At 43.6% G+C, this 19838-nt stretch overlaps 1 protein-coding gene and 1 pseudogene across 1 annotated transcript; both read left to right on the top strand.

Annotated features, from left to right (window-relative positions):
- The first annotated feature begins 4618 nt into the window (after positions 1 to 4618).
- LOC139378991 (tetraspanin-7-like) lies at positions 4619 to 5707 on the top strand. Its single transcript, XM_071121673.1, has one exon. The coding sequence runs from the start codon at positions 4619 to 4621 to the stop codon at positions 5705 to 5707; it is 1089 nt and encodes a 362-aa protein (XP_070977774.1).
- A 6465-nt stretch (positions 5708 to 12172) lies between these two features.
- Positions 12173 to 19576, top strand: LOC139379296 (protein adenylyltransferase SelO-1, mitochondrial-like; annotated as a pseudogene).
- The last annotated feature ends 262 nt before the right edge of the window (positions 19577 to 19838 follow it).

Genomic DNA, 19838 nt, shown 5'->3' with positions numbered 1-19838 from the left:
GTTGGATGGAGAGCATTTGTGAACAGCAGTTTTCAGTTCTTTCCACAGATTCTCGATTGGATTCAGGTCTGGACTTTGACTTGGCCATTCTAACACCTGGATATGTTTATTTTTGAACCATTCCATTGTAGATTTTGCTTTATGTTTTGGATCATTGTCTTGTTGGAAGACAAATCTCCGTCCCAGTCTCAGGTCTTTTGCAGACTCCATCAGGTTTTCTTCCAGAATGGTCCTGTATTTGGCTCCATCCATCTTCCCATCAATTTTAACCATCTTCCCTGTCCCTGCTGAAGAAAAGCAGGCCCAAACCATGATGCTGCCACCACCATGTTTGACAGTGGGGATGGTGTGTTCAGCTGTGTTGCTTTTACGACAAACATAACGTTTTGCATTGTTGCCAAAAAGTTCAATTTTGGTTTCATCTGACCAGAGCACCTTCTTCCACATGTTTGGTGTGTCTCCCAGGTGGCTTGTGGCAAACTTTAAACGACACTTTTTATGGATATCTTTAAGAAATGGCTTTCTTCTTGCCACTCTTCCATAAAGGCCAGATTTGTGCAATATACGACTGATTGTTGTCCTATGGACAGAGTCTCCCACCTCAGCTGTAGATCTCTGCAGTTCATCCAGAGTGATCATGGGCCTCTTGGCTGCATCTCTGATCAGTCTTCTCCTTGTATGAGCTGAAAGTTTAGAGGGACGGCCAGGTCTTGGTAGATTTGCAGTGGTCTGATACACATAGTGGTCTCCTTCCATTTCAATATTATCGCTTGCACAGTGCTCCTTGGGATGTTTAAAGCTTGGGAAATCTTTTTGTATCCAAATCCGGCTTTAAACTTCTTCACAACAGTATCTCGGACCTGCCTGGTGTGTTCCTTGTTCTTCATGATGCTCTCTGCGCTTTTAACGGACCTCTGAGACTATCACAGTGCAGGTGCATTTATACGGAGACTTGATTACGCACAGGTGGATTGTATTTATCATCATTAGTCATTTAGGTCAACATTGGATCATTCAGAGATCCTCACTGAACTTCTGGAGAGAGTTTGCTGCACTGAAAGTAAATGGGCTGAATAATTTTGCGCGCCCAATTTTTCAGTTTTTGATTTGTTAGAAAAGTTTGAAATATCAAATAAATGTCGTTCCACTTCATGATTGTGTCCCACTTGTTGTTGATTCTTCACAAAAATACAGTTTTATATCTTTATGTTTGAAGCCTGAAATGTGCAAAAGGTCGCAAAGTTCAAGGGGGCCGAATACTTTCGCAAGGCACTGTATTCATAAAACCTTGTTGACAGATTGAGAACCTTCAGACCTAAATAATGTCATTGCTTAGTTATATATGTTCGCACTTGAAACCAAATCGTCATCAACCACTAGTTCATACTAACACAAGATACTACAATGTTAACAGATTAACAGGACAGTTCTAGATACTACAATGTTAACAGATTAACAGGAGAGGTCTAGATACTACAATGTTAACAGATTAACATGAGAGGTCTAGCCACATGTAGTAGATGGTACTCCTGATTCATCTTTCTTGGAAAAGTTTTTAACCTGCTTGATTTATAAAGGCTGTAATCTACAAATGTAGGACCTTAATTTGATCACCCTATTGCAGGAGAACTGTCCTGCAATGCAGGAAATGTAAAACATTTAGTGTATTTGAGGTTTAACATGGCTTCTGAAGTTTGTAATTTCCACCTTGAAATTTCAGACTTGATTTTCCCTGATGATAAACACATCACTACCAACAAAAAATGTACATTAATTATAATCCACATTATAATTCACATTTCCTGTTACTGTTGGATTATTTTCCTGCTGTAGCAAATTGGCTCAAATTAAGAATGCTATTGAACATTTCCTCAATATCTTGGACACTCACCAATGTGATCACACCCGTACTTAGCAAACCCCTGGGGACAGAGTGAACATCTGGTGACAGTGCTGCTCTATTCAGGGACAAGCAGAACCACCCAGTCCATGTCTATGTAAATCTCAGTTTTACTCCCACAGTGACCAGTCTAGCAGTTGAACAGTTTCACTGCCTGAAATACCCTGGACTGGGCCAGATGTGGAGAGAAGGGTTGGAGATGACTCAATGAAATGAATGGATGATTAAATCGTCAACCAATTTCAGTCACATTGTGGTGACTATTATAGAAATGATACTCAGCACTGCTAAAAATAGCCAGGAATCAAAGTTTATCGATCTAAACTCTTTTCCCTAGGTTAACAAGAGGTGAATACTTCTGCTGGAATTTTGATTCCTTTGCAAATGCTGCCCTCTACTGTTGTTTTCTGTGGCCTTTGTCCTATTTTTTTGTCCCTTCTTTCAACCATATTTATCATAAGCCTGGGCTGTCTATTCAGACACAAGTTAAACGTGACAAACACTAACTGGCACAATGGTGTGAGGTGTCAAGACGATGGAATAGGAGGAATCTCATGGCATCGATGTTACCATACATATGGACAATATTCCAGGCTTGGTTTGCACAGAGCCTTCCTCGCCCCCACCTCACTGGTGGAACACACTAGTTAAATGGCCCTCCAAGGTATGCCCCTCTCCCCTGCCCCTGCCCCCTGATGGATGGTTGTCCTTTTCAAACGACGCCTTCATTGCGCAAATGTGTTTAATTAGCGGAAGGGGCTTTAATGAACCCTGATTGGTGTGTGTATGTGTGTGTCGCAGATGGAGGATGGGAATGACCAATGTTTGAGAGGGATGTACTCAGTCCAGCCCGGGGACAACGGGTTACCATTTAACAGCACCTGAGAGAAGGAGATATCGTCGGTCCATGAATTGGGAGACTATATTTAGCATTCAGAATCTATTTGGTGCAGATACCGTAGCCTGTTTCACCTCTTCCACGACTAAACACAGTAAACCAATGCTATTTCTGGAAAATATGTATAAAACTTTGGTGTCAGTGCCATTTGCAGAAAACTATCAGAGGGGAAAGTATATGAATGTGTCCAGGAAGCTCAAGATGGAGGACATACCATGATATAGTTGCGGGGCTATGACATCAAACTGAGACCTTCACCTTGGTTAATGGTTCCATGTTGTTAATGGCGGTCAGGCCATTAAGCCCATTACCCACAACAAACTCTTTAGCTGTGTTTGGTTTCCCATTGACTATTAAAATCAACTCCGGTCTAAATCCAATTAAAACATTGTTCACAAAATGTCTGAAGAGTATCGCAAGGGTAGAGGGGATCCAAAAAGGACTGTTGTTGTAATCTCTTTGTAAATTACTCAGATGTTACCAAAAATAGAAGCTAGCATGACAAACTAACTGATGCTATATAGCATGCTAGCTAACCAAATACGTTGTCAAGTTTATTTTGGTCTCATGATGACAGTGGAGGCTGCTGAGGGGAGAACGGCTCATAACGGATAGCTGAAATGGAGTTAATGGAATGGTATCAAAAACATGATACCGTTCCAGCCATTATTATGAGCCGTCCTCCCTTAAGCAGCCTCCACTGCATGACGACAGTTTCTCACTTTGTACGTTTTTTTGGAAGAATTACAGCAATTGGCTCGATTTACATTCAAAAGCTAACTTTGGTAATGATCACTAATGTCTATGGGAAGGCTAGGAGACATGCCTCTCCTTCGACGCCATATCATTTGTTGCTGAATTTCTGCTGGAACATTTTTACATTGGAGTCATTTAGCAGACACTCTTATCCAGAGCACACATCTTCAACTTTTTACATTTTTTATACTGGATTCAAAACACACAACCCTGGTGTTGCAAGCACCATTCTCTACCAACTGAGCAACACGGGACCTCTATTTGCATGGACTTTGCAGGATATTATGGGATTGATAGTCAACAAAACAATAGCCTATGTAAGGATGTGTAACCAGATGTGTTTCGTTATCTAATACAGTTTATCAGATTCAGAACACACATCTAGTACATTTCCTGTTGCGTTAGTTTATATTGCCATCCAATCCCATTCCAAGTGCCATAAAGTACAGTAGTGCATACAGGTCCTGGACTGATATTGGTTCATAAAATGCTTGTCGACCACTTGCCTTATCTCAGCAGATTATAATACATGTGAGTGCATGTGTCCTTATTGGGATGATATTCACAAAATACAGGACATACCAGAATAGGGGACTTTCTTGCCGGCTTGTTGATGCTACAAGAGTGGGTACTAAAATCCTGACGAGTGACTCCTCCACACCGAGAGAGGGGGTGCCTGGGTGGTTTCTGAGTCCAAGCCATCATAAACACCTCTGCCCCTGACCATAGAGCGAGAGGATGCGGCACTCACCATAGTGACATGGAACTCTGGTGACCACGCAGGTGGAAGCAATGCCCGAAATAAACAGATAAATGTGACAGAAAGAGGGGGGCTGCGGATGCAGATAACACCACGACACGACGCCTCCGTCAACGAGATTTACTGTGAAGTGGGGCTACGGAGGGGGGTGTGTGGGGAAGGTGGGTTAACAGCCAGTCGTAAAGAACCGGGGGAGGGGTTGCCTCATAGGGAGAAACAAGGGAGAACGGGAGGAGAGAAAGAAAAAGAGAGAGAAAGAGAGAGTGAGCAAGAAAGGGACGTAGATAAAGCCTGAACCGGCATCATGAGCTGTGCACTGCCCTACGACTCCTTGCCTGCTCGGCTGAGCCCCAGGCGAGCGGTGAACTGGGAACGTGAGCAGCTAGCGGCGCAGAGGCTCTCCTCTCCCAGAAGGCTGAGCCTCCTCAACCCTTCTACTGGGCTTCGGCGGCACTCAGCACTCCCCGGGTACATGCTCTCGCCCTTCCAGGAGCAGCAACACCAGGAGCACCAGGATCAGCTGCAGCAACAGCGCCTCTCATTGTCCCTGTGCTCCGAGGCCTCCATGGCACCCCCTGCTCCTCACATGGGTGGAACCCTGCCCTGCTGCCGGCCAGTGGGCGTCATGCCCCTGCTGCGCCTGGCCCTGCTGGCCTTCAGCTGCCTCTTTTGGGCGGCCGGTCTGGCCATATTTACCCTGGGCGTGTGGGCCCAGGTATCACTGGCCGACTACATGCTGCTGTCGGCCAACCGCTACCCCAATGCCCCGCTCATCCTTCTGGCCACGGGGGCCACCATCACAGCCTGGGGCTTCCTGGGCTGTCTGGGAGTGGCCGCCAACCTACCCTTTGTGCTGCGGGCATACGGCTTCATCCAGTTGGCGGCACTGATGGCAGGGCTAGCCGCCGGCCTCTCGGGCCTGTTTTACCGCGAGGACATCGCCGGAGGGTTCCGTAGCGGACTGCAGCAGGCAGTGGCGGGCTATGGCGAAGATGAGGGCCGCTCCAACGCTCTGGATAGCCTGCAGAGGGCACTAGAGTGCTGTGGGGCCGAGGGCTGGCGTGATTGGCTGACTTCCGACTGGGCCAATCAGGACGCAGCCTTCTCACCCATGGGCAACGGCTCCTCTGTGTCGCTACCCGACAGCTGCTGTATGCAACGCATGGGCTGCAGAAACCGACCCTTGCCAGCCGTGGGCAGTGAAGGGGTGGCGGCTGCTGGGATCCATCCCCACGGATGTTTCCGGAAGGTGTTCAGTTTCGTCAATGATAACGTCTTCCACATTGCTGCTACCGTGCTGGGGCTAGCCTTCACCCAGATAGGTGGCATCGCCCTGGCCTGTCTACTAGCTAATCGCCTGCAACCAAGACTACACCGACCAGTCGCACACTAATAAAGAGAGTGGGCAATACTGGACCTTGACTAGGGATCAACCAATCGCAGAGTTATACCATTTGGCCTGTACAAGGCCTCGAACTTCACCTTTGGGATTTGGTGTAGAAGAGGAAAATGGAGGACATTTATTTTTACTCTGTCACTACTTTAATCCAAGAACGAGGTTAGCTGTGACATACCTGCTCCTTTTCATATCTACTCACCATCTCTTTCTCCGACCAACAATCCTGAGGTATTTACTGTATAAGACCGACCATTGACTGACTGTAAATATACTGCCTGCTGTTCATGAACAAATGTGAACATGGTACATATACATGTGTGAAATGACTGTTTAAACAAGATTTGCAGTGAAACAAAGTGTTATTTTATTATGTGCTATTTTGGCAGTCATAATAACTCATTTAGTTGTTTCTTGTAAATAATCCGGCACAGAGGAATGTAATATTTACTGTTATATTTGAACAGTATGATTGTTATGATCAGACCATACACTCTTAGAAAAAAGGGTTCCAAAAGGGTTCTTCGGGTGTCCCCATAGGAAAATCCTTTTTGGTTCCAGATAGAACCCTTGTGGGTTCAATGTAGAACCCTTTGTGGAACAGGGTTCTACATGGAACCAGAACGGGTTCTTCTACGTGTTCTCCTATGGGGACAGCCGAAGAAACCTTTTAGGTTCTAGGTAGCACCTTTTTTTCTAAGAGTGTATTGACTATACCATTTTCCGTTTGGTGATATTGGTCTTGTATATCAATATTTGACAGTCAGTTGACCATTATGGAAGATGTCTAATGTCCAAATTGCAGACACACCCTAGGTCAAGTTCCATGTATACATTTGTATTACTTTTGCGCAGTTATATTTTGTGATACATGTTCATCTTACAATATCATACAATCCCAGCATTCTGTGATAAATAGTCAGGATAAGCTTTTGAAAAGACCAGATACATGTCTATACCTCCATTTGGTGTATTGTGATGGGAATGTATCATCCTTTTCTGGTCTCGGTTTGCAAGTTCCTGTGACAATAATACTTGTTATATTTAGCACATACACCAATTCAACCACACACCAATTCTGTAATGGTCCCAAAGCATTGGCATGACACGGATATAGTGCATTGGTTGGGCTGTCACATAAGCATGAAGCAGTACTGGACAGCCTGAAAAAAATCATCATTACCTCGGTCATTCCTTTTGTACAACTATCGCAATTCCTCACAAGGTGCATTGTTGTTCATCAAACTGCAATAAGAATGGCAATTGACATTGATTTTATATTGAATATGATTGATAATTATAATCAATGGCATTGAAATAAATCAACGTAAGGATCATTTCACGGTCAAGTAACTCAGACCTATGGAAGTCTATCATACAAAAAGTAACCATCTATATAGCCAGGAATTAAATAGGGATTGTGTAGGCGGGGGAACTGTCTTCAAAATGTTGTGTTCCCCTAATCCTTTTTAATAGACAACTATTCCCATTATAGGCTGTTTCAACACCCGCCTCCTAATTTATGTCTTGTGTACAGCCCAATGGATCAATACATTCGCTAATGTGATCTCACGCTAACCATTTATCCTCTACAATCCAATACTCACTGTGCATTTGGTTCTGTTCCTCTTGTAATTGTGTTGTGTGTGTGTTGTGTTCCACGTATTATAATTAAGCAGTAAGGTCGAGGGGGTGTGGTATATGGACAATATACCACGGCTAAGGGCTGTTCTTGTGCATGACGCTACGCGGAGTGCCTGGACACAGACCTTAGCCGTGTTATATTGGCCATATACCACAAACCCCCGAGGTGCCTTATTGCTATTACAAACTGGTTACCAATGTAATTAGAGCAGTAAAAATACATGTTTTATGACACCCGTGTCAGCCAATCAGCATTCAAGGCTCAAACCACCCAGTTTATGTGTAACATCTATTCTAATGCTTATCAGTGACGGTGAACCTGACACACAGACATTACCTCATGACTGATGAACAAAAGACTTGTGTCATACCTTGTGACAGAGAATGGGTGTACTTCAGTCTGTTGGTTGTCCTTGACATGCGAGGCACAAACACCTGACACCCCTGTACTACTCATGTTGACGTGGCTATAATCGGATAAACACAACTTGTGTATATAAAAATACATTCACCGGAAAGTACATTTCACTCAAATACTCAAAGGAAAGGACGAGGGTGAGTTCCTTCCCGTAATGAACTACACTCCAAAGACAAAACTATCTAGTGAGTGAATCTTTGAAAACAATAGTGTGTGTTGATGTTTCTGCAACTCTTTATAAACCATCTGTAGTGTATATCCTTTATGTATTTTGTGACGGTATATATATATATGACTTGCCGTTGTATACATTTAAGCTATGGGAATATGCATGATAGTGGCCAATTGTCTCAAATGCCTATACTGTAAAACATTTCCAACGAAGCCTTTATGATTAAAATTCCATAGTCAAAATCAAATCAAATTTTATTTGTCACATACACATGGTTAGCAGATCCGACAATGCAGTAGTAACCAACGAGTAATCTAACCTAACAATTTCACAACAACTACCTTAAAACACACAAGTGTAAAGGGATGAATAATATGTACATAAAGATATATGAATGAGTGATGGTACAGAACGGCATAGGCAAGATGCAGTAGATGGTATCGAGTACAGGATATACATATGAGATGAGTAATATAGGGTATGTAAACATTATATTAAGTGGCATTGTTTAAAGTGGCTAGTGACCCATTTTTTACATACATTTTTCCAATATTAAAGTGGCTGGAGATGAGTCAGTATGTTGGCAGAAGCCACTCAATGTTAGTGGTGGCTGTTTAACAGTCTGATGGCCTTGAGATAGAAGCTGTTTTTCAGTCTCTCGGTCCCAGCTTTGGTGCACCTGTACTGACCTCGCCTTCTGGATGATAGCGGATTGAACAGGCAGTGGCTCGTGTGGTTGTTGTCCTTGATGATCTTTATGGTCTTCCTGTGACATCGGGTGGTGTAAGTGTCCTGGAGGGCAGGTAGTTTGCCCCCGGTGATGTGTTGTGCAGACCTCACTACCCTCTGAAGAGCCTTACGGTGGTGGGCGGAGCAGTTGCCGTACTAGGCGGTGATACAGCCCGACAGGATGCTCTCGATTGTGCATCTGTAAAAGTTTGTGAGTGCTTTTGGTGACAAGCCGAATTTCTTCAGCCCCGAGGTTGAAGAGGCGCTGCTGCGCCTTCACCACACGGTCTCTGTGGGTGGACCAATTCAGTTTGTCCGTGATGTGTACGCCGAGGAACTTAAAACTTACTACCCTCTCCACTACTGTCCTGTCGACGTGGATAGGGGGGGGGGGGGGGGGTACTCCCTCTGCTGTCTCCTGAAGTCCACAATCATCTCCTTTGTTTTGTTGACATTGAGTGTGAGGTTATTTTCCTGACACCACAATCAGAGGGCCCTCACCTCCTCCCTGTAGGCCGTCTTGTCGTTGTTGGTAATCAAGCCTAACACTGTCTGCAAACTTGATGATTGAGTTGAAGGCGTGCATGGCCACGCAGTCGTGGGTGAACAGGAAGTACAGGAGAGGGCTCAGAACGCACCCTTGTGGGGTCCCAGTGTTGAGGATCAGCGGGGTGGAGATGTTGTTACCTACTAGAGGTCGACCGATTAATCGGAATGGCCGATTACAAGTTATAACAATCGGAAATCGGTATTTTTGGATGCCGATTTTGCCCAATTTGTTTTTACACCTTTATTTAACTAGGCAAGTCAGTTAAGAACACATTCTTACTTTCAATGACGGCCTAGGAACGGTGGGTTAACTGCCTTGTTCAAGGTCAGAACGACAGATTTTCACCTTGTCAGCTCTGGGATTCAATCTTGCAACCTTACGGTTAACTAGTCCAATGCTCTAGAAACCTGCCTCTCATTGCACTCCACGAGGAGCCTGCCTGTTACGTGAATGCAGTAGAAGCCAAGGTAAGTTGCTAGCTAGCATTAAACTTATCTTATAAAAAACAATCAATCAATCATAATCACTAGTTAAACTAGTAATATCATCAACCATGTGTAGTTGATGATATTACTAGTTTATCTAGCGTGTCCTGCGTTGCATATAATCGATGCAACGCTGGGGGATGATTTAACAAAAGCGCATTTGCGAAAAAAGCACAATCGTTGCACGACTGTACCTAACCATAAACACCAATGCCTTTCTTAAAATCAATACACAGAAGTATATATTTTTAAACCTGCATATTTAAAGAAATCCAGGTTAGCAAGCAATATTAACCATGTGAAATTGTGTCACTTCTCTTGCGTTCATTGCACGCAGAGTCGGGGTATATGCAACAGTTTGGGCAGCCTGGCTCATTGCGAACTCATTTTGCCAGAATTTTACGTAATTATGACATAACATTGAAGGTTGTACAATGTAACAAGAATATTTAGACTTAGGGATGCCACCCGTTAAAATATCGAACGGTTCCGTATTTCACTGAAATAATAAACGTTTTGTTTTCTAAATTATAGTTTCCGGATTCGACTATATTAAATGACCAAAGGCTTGTATTTCTGTGTGTTATTATGTTATAATTAAGTCTATGATTTGATATTTGATAGAGCAGTCTGACTGAGCGATGGTAGGCAGCAGCAGGCTCGTACGCATTCATTCAAACAGCACTTTTGCCAGCAGCTCTTTGCAAGCACAGCTCTGTTTATGACTTCAAGCCTATCAGCCTAATGGCTGGTTTAACCAATGTGAAATGGCGAGCTAATAGCGTTTAAAACGTCACTCACTCTGAGACTTGGAGTAGTTATTCCCCTTGCTCTGCAAGGGCCGCGGCTTTTGTGGAGCGATGGGTAACGCTGCTTCGAGTGTGGCTGTTGTCGATGTGTTCCTGGTTCAAGCCCAGGTAGGGGCGAGGAGAGGGACGGAAGCTATACTGTTACACTGGCAATACAAAAGTGCCTATAAGAACATCCAATAGTCAAAGGTATATGAAATACAAATGGTATAGAGAGAAATAGTCCTACAAATACTATATTAACTACAACCTAAAACCTCTTACCTTGGAATATTGAAGTCTCATGTTAAAACGAACCACCAGCTTTCATATGTTCTCTTGTTCTGAGCAAGGAACTGAAACGTTAGCTTTCTTACATGGAACATATTGCACTTTTACTTCTCCAACACTTTGTTTTTGCATTATTTAACCCAAATTGAACATGTTTCATTATTTATTTGAGGCTAAATTGATTTTTATTTATGTATTATATTAAGTTAAAATAAGTGTTCATTCAGTATTGTTGTAATTGTCATAATTAACAAATAAAATAAATACATGTTTTTAAAATTGGCAGATTAATCGGTAACGGCTTTTTTGGTCCTCCAATAAATCGGTATCGGCGTTGAAAAATCATAATCGGTCGACCTCTATTACCTACCCTCATCACCTGGGTGGCGGCCCATCAGGAAGTCCAGTACCCAGTTGCACAGGGCGGAGTCGAGACCCAGGGTCTCGAGCTTGATGAGTTTGGAGGGTACTATGGTGTTAAATGCTGAGCTGTCGTCGATGAACAGTATTCTCACATAGGTATTCATCTTGTCCAGATGGGTTAGGGCAGTGTGCAGTGTGGTTGCGTGGACCTAATGGGGCGGTAAGCAAATTGGAATGGGTCTAGGGTGTCAGGTAGGGTGGAGGTGATATGGTCCTTGACTAGTCTCTCATATTCCACCATTTTGCCCAAAAACTAATCCAGGGAGTCCTTCCCCAGTGCTTCCTCTTTAAAGATATAAACTGCCAAATGTATCACCAGCTTTTCAGATTGGCAGGCACAGCGCTTCCATCTGCAATTTTAAAAGCCTTGGATGCTAGCTGGGTTTATTTTATGACCAGGACCAGTGCTGGAACTGAACCCAAGTATTAAATCTTCTGCATCGGGAATGGTCGATTCTGCCTGGGCCTCTCTGGCCAGACACAGTCACAGTGTTGAATTATGGGTACCTGTACGACATCTCATTTCAAACCAAGACAGGGGTGATAAGATCTCCTGCACAAGGAAGCAATAATGTGCCCTGGTCTATTTTATTGGCAATTAACCACACACACACACACATATAGCCAGGCATACCTTACTTACACACACACTTTGAAAGCTCACTGTACAATAATACTTTCTTTGAGCATTGTAGCCCACTCCATCTGGCAATTAACATTCCCAATTTGGTTCAACCAAGGCAAAATAGACTAGAGGGATGTCACATGACCATAACGACAACATTCAAGTGAGTAAAATTGAGACTTTAATGACTTTCTATGTAGGCTGGTTTTGAATAGTGCACTAATAAACTCTACTCACTGTTTTGCACCATGATCCAGTCAGTGTGAGAGTTGCCATAGGCTAAATCTGTGAGTGGATTATAGAGCACTTGTTTTGTGCGGGGCACGACTAACTGGCCGACTCGACCTCTGTTGACCACTATAGTGGTCACTGTCGGCATGGACTCGGAGGGCTCTGCATCCTCATCTCTCGAGCGCCTACCTTTCAACAATGTCGCGCTAAAAAAACTTCCACTTGACTCCTCCGAAGAACCAGGGTCACGAACGGTGAGCGGAGCATGCTTCTCCCGCGTCCAGCCACAACCTCTTGTTAACCCCACTTTCGTGGCAGTATCCGGACCAGCACTCGCGCTGCTTGGGCTAGATGATAAGGAAATATTTCACGACTTGCTTGGTCCAGAATATTTGAGCGGTTCTAAAGTTTTACCGGGCTCGGAGCCGGCTGCGCATTGTTACTGCGGTCATCAGTTTGGACTATTTGCTGGACAGCTGGGTGATGGGGCGGTGTGTTACCTTGGCGAGGTGGAAGCACCTGCGGACCAAATCGGTTCCATGCAGCGTGACAACCCATGTGGGCGATGGGAAATACAGGTGAAGGGTGCAGGTGTCACACCTTACTCCAGGTAACAGCTTTTATTTTTGACCTACGTTTTGAATAGTTTAGCTGCCTAGGCCTAATAGGTCTTCAAAGAAGGTCCGCGTTTTTGTATAAACCTAACACAACCGACAATTAGCCTACTTCACAAACTTTAACAGTATTATGATTTACAGCCTAGGCTCTATGCTTAATTTTAGGAGGTTAATGTTCGTTGTATGTACTCTTCCCTTTGCACTCTTTGTTAGTAATTCACTAGACCTGTGTACATATATGCTCTTATTTAGCAGTAGGCTAACTAGGACATACTTTTGGAAGTCTGTAAACACGCCCTTTGGAATGTAGGGGTATGTTCCAGAATGTTCGTCCATGCACAGGCACACAATAGGCATTTGCTGACTCAATGGATCTGGCATCCCAGCCAAGTCTCCCATGTCGAGATTAGAGCCATGTGATACAATTACACAACAGCTACAGAGCTGCTTAAGAGATCAACTTCTTGGCACACTTCAACACCTTCTGCATTGCTAAACAATGTACAGGCATCTGAATTGTGTCAGGCCCACCTAGTGATTGGTACTACTGCTTGAGTAGGTCTACTTCTATTTGATTTGTACCAATTTGAATGCACACAAGACTTGTGCTCAAAGAATAAAACTCTTGTGAATTTCAGATAGCTATCACTCATAATTGATTCTGGGACCAACACACCTTTTGGTCAGACTTTACCTGCGTTTCACAGCTATCATGTGCATGTAGTCGCGTAGAATCACAATTCCTTTACATCGTTACATGTAGGCCAAACTACTCTGTAAAAATAGGCCTCACTAAACTGTAAAAATAACTAATTTCAAACAAAAGTTGGTCTTGTACAGTTGGTAGTACTATTACCTGGCAAGAGGACCATTTATAATCTTATCCTTATTATTATTCCTAATCCATGTAATGGTTGTACTCCTCTCTCCTCTTCTCTCCTCTCGTCCCACCAGAGAGTCAGACGGACGGAAGGTCCTTCGTTCCAGCATCCGGGAGTTCCTGTGCAGCGAGGCCATGGCCGCTCTGGGAATCCCCACCACCCGTGCCGCGTCTCTGGTTACATCGGACCTCTATGTCAACAGAGACCCCCTCAACAATGGCCGGCGCCGCCCGGAGAGGTGTTCAGTGGTCCTGCGCATCGCCCCCTCCTTCATCAGGTGAACGGTTATTGGTGGTTCCCCTCTTCCTCTCACTTACAATATAAGTATAAATGGCCTCCTTTCCTTGTCTCCTTTCCTTCAAGATGACCACAGTAGGAAGGTGAATGGATGGATTTATACAATATTTCTTTCCCTTGTCAAGTGCTCAGTGGTAGAGAGAGTAATCTATTGAATATGATGATTGGCCATATTATATTACTGTGATAGCTTTCTTACTGTATGTGGGGTACCAGGGTCATAGGTGAAAGAAAACAAGGAAAATCATTCATTTAACAGCAGTAGGTGACTAGCTGACTGGCTGACTAGCTGACTGACTGACTAGCTGACTGACTGACTAGCTGACTGACTGACTAGCTGACTGACTGACTAGCTGACTGACTGACTAGCTGACTGACTGACTAGCTGACTGACTGGCTGACTAGCTGACTAACTGACTGGCTGACTAGCTGACTAGCCATGAACTCTGCTTTTGGTACTGAATGCTGACTTGCTTGTGCAGGTTCGGGTCCTTTGAGATCTTTCAGTCTCGGGATGAGTTTTCAGGCCGACAGGGTCCCAGTCCAGGGCGCCACGACATTCGGGCTCAGCTAGTGGACTACGTCATCGACACCTTTTACCCTGACATCCAACGATGCCACGGCAACCGCAAAGAGAGGAACACAGCATTTTTCAAAGAGGTATAGCCTACACTGAAACTTCAGTTTCAACGTGAAGTGCCTGTAGCACTATACGACAACTGTACTACCCTTTGTATTTCTACTCTTATGATAAATATGAGATTGTTACTTATTATCAATATGAACAACGGTACCAGATGGACATTGCTAATATTCTAAAATTATTCTCTAGCGCTGTACATAAACTATACAGGGTGAATACATTTCACCTTAAGTACACACTGTGACAAAATTACATTCATTTGTAGACCTGCTATGTGGCGCCCCCTTGTGTTCCCAGGTGACAGTGCGGACGGCTCGTCTGGTGGCCCAGTGGCAATGTGTTGGCTTCTGTCATGGTGTCCTCAACACAGACAACATGAGCATATTGGGACTTACTGTGGATTACGGCCCCTTTGGCTTCATAGACAGGTACATCTGCCTCACTTCCCCTTTCAACAGGAACTTCAAGATCCTATTGACATCAAAACATATTAATTCAGGAAATGGATACTTGTATCACGCTTGCTGTGCATAACTCACAAAATAACTTATAGGAAATCTGAATATACAGTATTATTAGGTAGAAAGAACAGAGTTAAAATGTGTTATATATTTTTGCTAACAAAATGCAATTTGTGCAGTTATATACGGTACATAATCGATTAATCATAAGGGCTTATTGGTAAACACTCCATATCTCTTCCCATCTTCCAGATTCGACCCAGAGTTTGTGTGCAACGCCTCGGACCGGAGGGGGCGCTACTCATACCAAGCCCAGCCGTCCGTGTGCCGTTGGAACCTGGCTCGTCTGGCTGAGGCCCTGGGCTCTGAGCTCCATGCATCCCAGGCAGGGGCCATCCTTGATGAGTTCATGCCCCTCTATGAGACCCTCTACCTGGCCAACATGAGGAGGAAGCTGGGCCTACTGAGGCGGAAGGAACCAGAGGACCAGGAGCTTGTCTCTGAGCTGCTGCAGCTCATGCACAACACAGGTATGGGGAGAGGGATGGGACAAACTGTGCAGAAAACAGGCATAATGTAACTGTATGAACAGAGAGGACTAACTCTGCACAACAAGTTATTTGAACCAGCAACCAAACATTTAAAGTCCCCCCTCTCTCTTTCACTCTCACAGGAGCAGACTTCACCAACACCTTCCGCTTGCTGAGTGGCGTGTCCTGCCCTGTGGTGGGGGAGGGGAAGGGGGCCACAGGGGGCCCGGTGGTGGACCTCCTCCTGGAGCAGTGTGTCTCCCTGGAGGAGCTTAAGGTGGCCAACAAGCCCACCATGGAGCCCCGGTGAGGGGGGGTACAGTGGTGTGGCCCACCTGGAGGCTAGTCCTCCATCACATGAAACCTAAATATGATCTTTAGTGATCAGAAACTCTGTTTTAATTCACAGTTCACAGGATTGGAAATGCAAGATGTATACATGTAATGCTCTACAACATGCATTGAGGTTAACTTGGAAGGAATTGACTTCAACAATTCTGCCACCAACCAATCCACTGTGATCCCCGCATTTTCATTCACACACAAACCCCAAATGACTGGGCTATACAGTAGGTTAACCTAACACATGTTCTCAGAAATGTTCCTAATCACATGTTTGCAAGATGTTGTGGTTCCTAATATCATCCTTTGTTGTGTTCCCTTGATGTGCAATCAGCGATTTGGAGAAAAATCATACAAGGATAATCTGTAAGTTAAAGCTGTTTTAGTGCAGAATGACTTGTTTAAGGTTGCTATACATTTTTATTATCTGTGGTTAAGTAGGTAGCTAGCAATATTAGCTAAACATGCTAATGTAAGTATGTCAGATATAGCACCTCAGTGTATGTATTCATATAGTTATCACCAAGTAATTAGCTAACTAGCACTATGTTGTCCATTCTAGCTTTTTTCAATCTAGCCCCTTAGTCTCAGTGTTTACCTCTCTTGACTCCCTTTGCACACAGTGAGCTGGCTATGGTCCTCTCTATGGCCCAGACCAACCCAGCCATGTTTGGCCTGGTGGCAGACCGACCAGAGGTGGCCCATCAGCTGGAGAAGATGGGCAGACTGAAGGAGCTGCTGAACACCAATCAGGACGAGCTGAGGGCAAAGCAGAGAGAGGATTGGCTACGCTGGATCAGTCAGTACAGGTTGGTTAGTTAGGAGATGCCAGATCGAGGATCCTACACAATTAAAAACACTTACTTGGTTATTGATGAAAGAAATAGCATGCTTCCTGCATACCAAAGCATATATGAATTGATCCATACTTTCTTGGTATTGTTTGACGCCAGTGGTGGCTGGTGGCACTTTAAATTGGGAGGACGGGCTCATAGTAATGGCTGGAACAGTATAAATGGAATGGTCTCAAACCCATCAAACACCTGGTTTCTATGTGTTTTATACCATTCCATTCGCTCCATTCTATTAATTATTATGAGCTGTCCTCCCCTCACCAACCTCCTCTGTTTCACGTTGTAATCATGGTTTACATCATCCCCCCCTGTGTGTTCGATTACCCAGGAAGCGGTTGGTGAAGGAGTGTGATGGAGCGAGGGAGGTGTGTACCATAGAGGAAGAGAGGATCCGTGTGATGGACAGCACCAACCCACGCGTGGTGCTCCGCAACTACATTGCCCAGAATGCAATACAGGCTGCTGAAAATGGAGACTTCTCAGAGGTATAGAATTGACATGTTGCATCTACTAAATACACTGCAGCTATCAACACATGGTGAATATTTTTGTTGTTGCACTTTCTGTTTGTTGTTATATTACAGTATACAGTGAGCTCCAAAAGTATTGGGACAGTGACATTGCTAGGAATATTCCTTGCTAGGAATATGGGACCAAATACCAAACTTATACTACACATTTTAAGTGAATTTGTTTCAATACTTTTGGCCCCCAAAAATGGACTATGTACAAAAAGTGCTGTAAATTCTAAACGGTCACCCAATATGGATGAAAATAATCTGATTACTTTTGGAAAATATCCTTTGGTTAGCCAGCATCTGCCTCGTCAGTTTATGCTGCAGATATCTTTAGGCAAGTGCTGGCTCCGCTGCCTTATGCCTCTTCTTGATGAAATGGCATCCCTGCTAAAAGGTCAGCTGCACTGTCAGGTTTCAAGGAAAGCATTCCCAACACTCAGTCTTTGGTTGCGCAATGGGCCTACTCCACCCAGCCACCAAGCAGATCGTGGCCAGTAAAAGAGGAAATGTTCATCTGAATGTCTGACCCATAACAGTCTACTATGATAAAGACGTCAATAGACAGATGTAACAGATCCAGGAGTAATCAGATTATTTCATGAGTTGGATGATCAATTGTGCAAATACTTTGAATGTGGACTATTCTAAATTTGCAAAACACGTAGATCTTTCTGAAAGGCAGACGGGTTGATTTTAGTGTACTCATTTCTACTGAAACTAGAAGTTTAGCTGAGTAAGCAGCTGATTTGTCATGTGTCATTCCAGTACTTGGGAAATGAACAGAATGGAGCATATGTTGACTAACCCAAAAAATAATTTTGACCCAAAGATCCTGATGAAATTTTGGATGATTCAGTTTTCAGTAAGTGGGGGTCTGATGATTTTAGTTTTAAAAAAGGAGAGAACTTGGCCGTTTGAGATTTAAAATATATTAAAACGGCTAGGAAAAGCTTCCATTCCCACTGAAAGGTGACTTCCGGGTTGTGTAATGGCAGGTAGCCTAGCAGTTAAGAATGTTGTGCTAGTAATCGAAAGGTTGCTGGTTATAATCCACGAGCCAACTGGGTGAAAAATCTGATGTGCCCTTGAGCAAGACACGTCACCCTATTATGCTCCTGTAAATCACTCTGGATAAGAGCGTCTGCTTAAAATGTAAAAACCTGCTACTTCAGTGTGCTTGAGTCAAACGCATGCAGCTCACATCTTGATATTAGTTGAAGTAATTCAAAATGTAATCAGCTGTTAAAACTAACTGTAATCCGATTATTATTATTTTTTAAATGTAATCTGGGTTGATTAGTTACTTCATTTTTGTGGTCTAATTACGTCATCCCTGTTACATGTAATCCGTTAGTACCCGACCCTGTATATCATTGCTCATTATGTTAAATCAACTCTTGTTCAATCTCTCAGGTCCGCAGAGTTCTAAAAGTTCTAGAGAACCCCTACTGTGCATATCCTGAGTCAGAACTACCTGGTGGGCCTAAAACATTTGGAGAGAGGTACCAGAAAGGGATGGAGAAAGACAAAGAGGGAAGGAAGGACGAGGGGAGGACAGATGGAAACCAAAATTGTGTCCCATATGACAGCAAACCTCCTGTGTGGGCACGAGAGATCTGTGTCACCTGATCATCATAGTGTCTCCATGACCCCAAAACTCAACTGACAGTGGAGAAAGATGTAGATGGTGTTCCTCAGGGCACTGTTCTAGGTCCATTCTGCTTTTCAAAGATGGAACCCTGCTCTTTGTTCTGAGTCAGTTGGGTTAATGTCAAGGGAGGTAGTTCAGAGTGCTCCTGGATGTCAATCAGTAGAATAAACTGATGGTGAATGAAGACTCAGGTAATCAGTCAGTGACCTGTCTGTGTTGGAGAGACCAGGAGCACCCTGGCTGTGTGTCTATGCACACACACACACACACACTTGAGTTTTGCATGTATTTAGATTATTTCACACACAGCATGTAGTGTATGCATGATTGAAGAGATATAATCAAATACTCATACATTCAGAAACATAATCATTGATCATCTTACTAACACCCACAAATAGTTTTTAACCACTGTTCTAAGATGAAGACCATCTACACACAACCTCTTGAATCCATAAATAAAATGTATATCTTAATAATACATCTTAATACAAGAGGCAAGGTTTCACACAATGTTATGCTCGTGTATATTATGTGATGTGTTGAAAGTGGGAAAAAAATGCTTTAAAAGGAGTTTGTTCTGAACTTCGATGTGCATTTAAAAAATATGTGTGCAAATGTTTATGTACAGCAGGTTTGGAATTGCTTATTGATAACTTGCTGTACCATGTTACTCTGTCAAAAGAGCAAACATTAATAAACCTATCACTACTTTATATCCAGCTGTACCTTTAAATTCTTCTGGATTTGATTGCGATGAGCTTTTTCACGTCTTTCAGAATGTAGATATTGCTGTACGTTTGTTTCATATTGATAGTACATACAGAACAGTACTCAGTACACAGCCAATGTGCCACATTTTATTATCCTCACTTAGTGTTATCATAAGAGTGCTTGATTTGACTGTCCTGATTGCTACAACCAACCCTCAAGAGACAGTCTAACACATGTACTGTGGTAGAGTGAACATAGAGCTAA

This window comes from Oncorhynchus clarkii, chromosome 21 (assembly GCF_045791955.1).
Source record: "Oncorhynchus clarkii lewisi isolate Uvic-CL-2024 chromosome 21, UVic_Ocla_1.0, whole genome shotgun sequence".
Taxonomy (NCBI): domain Eukaryota; kingdom Metazoa; phylum Chordata; class Actinopteri; order Salmoniformes; family Salmonidae; genus Oncorhynchus; species Oncorhynchus clarkii.
The sequence above is the reverse complement of the archived record's forward strand: the minus strand, read 5'-3'. Positions and strand labels throughout refer to the sequence as shown.

Bases quoted from the DNA above. Each gene is read 5' to 3' on its own strand.
- LOC139378991 (XM_071121673.1), top strand. From the start codon at position 4,619: ATGAGCTGTGCACTGCCCTACGACTCCTTGCCTGCTCGGCTGAGCCCC.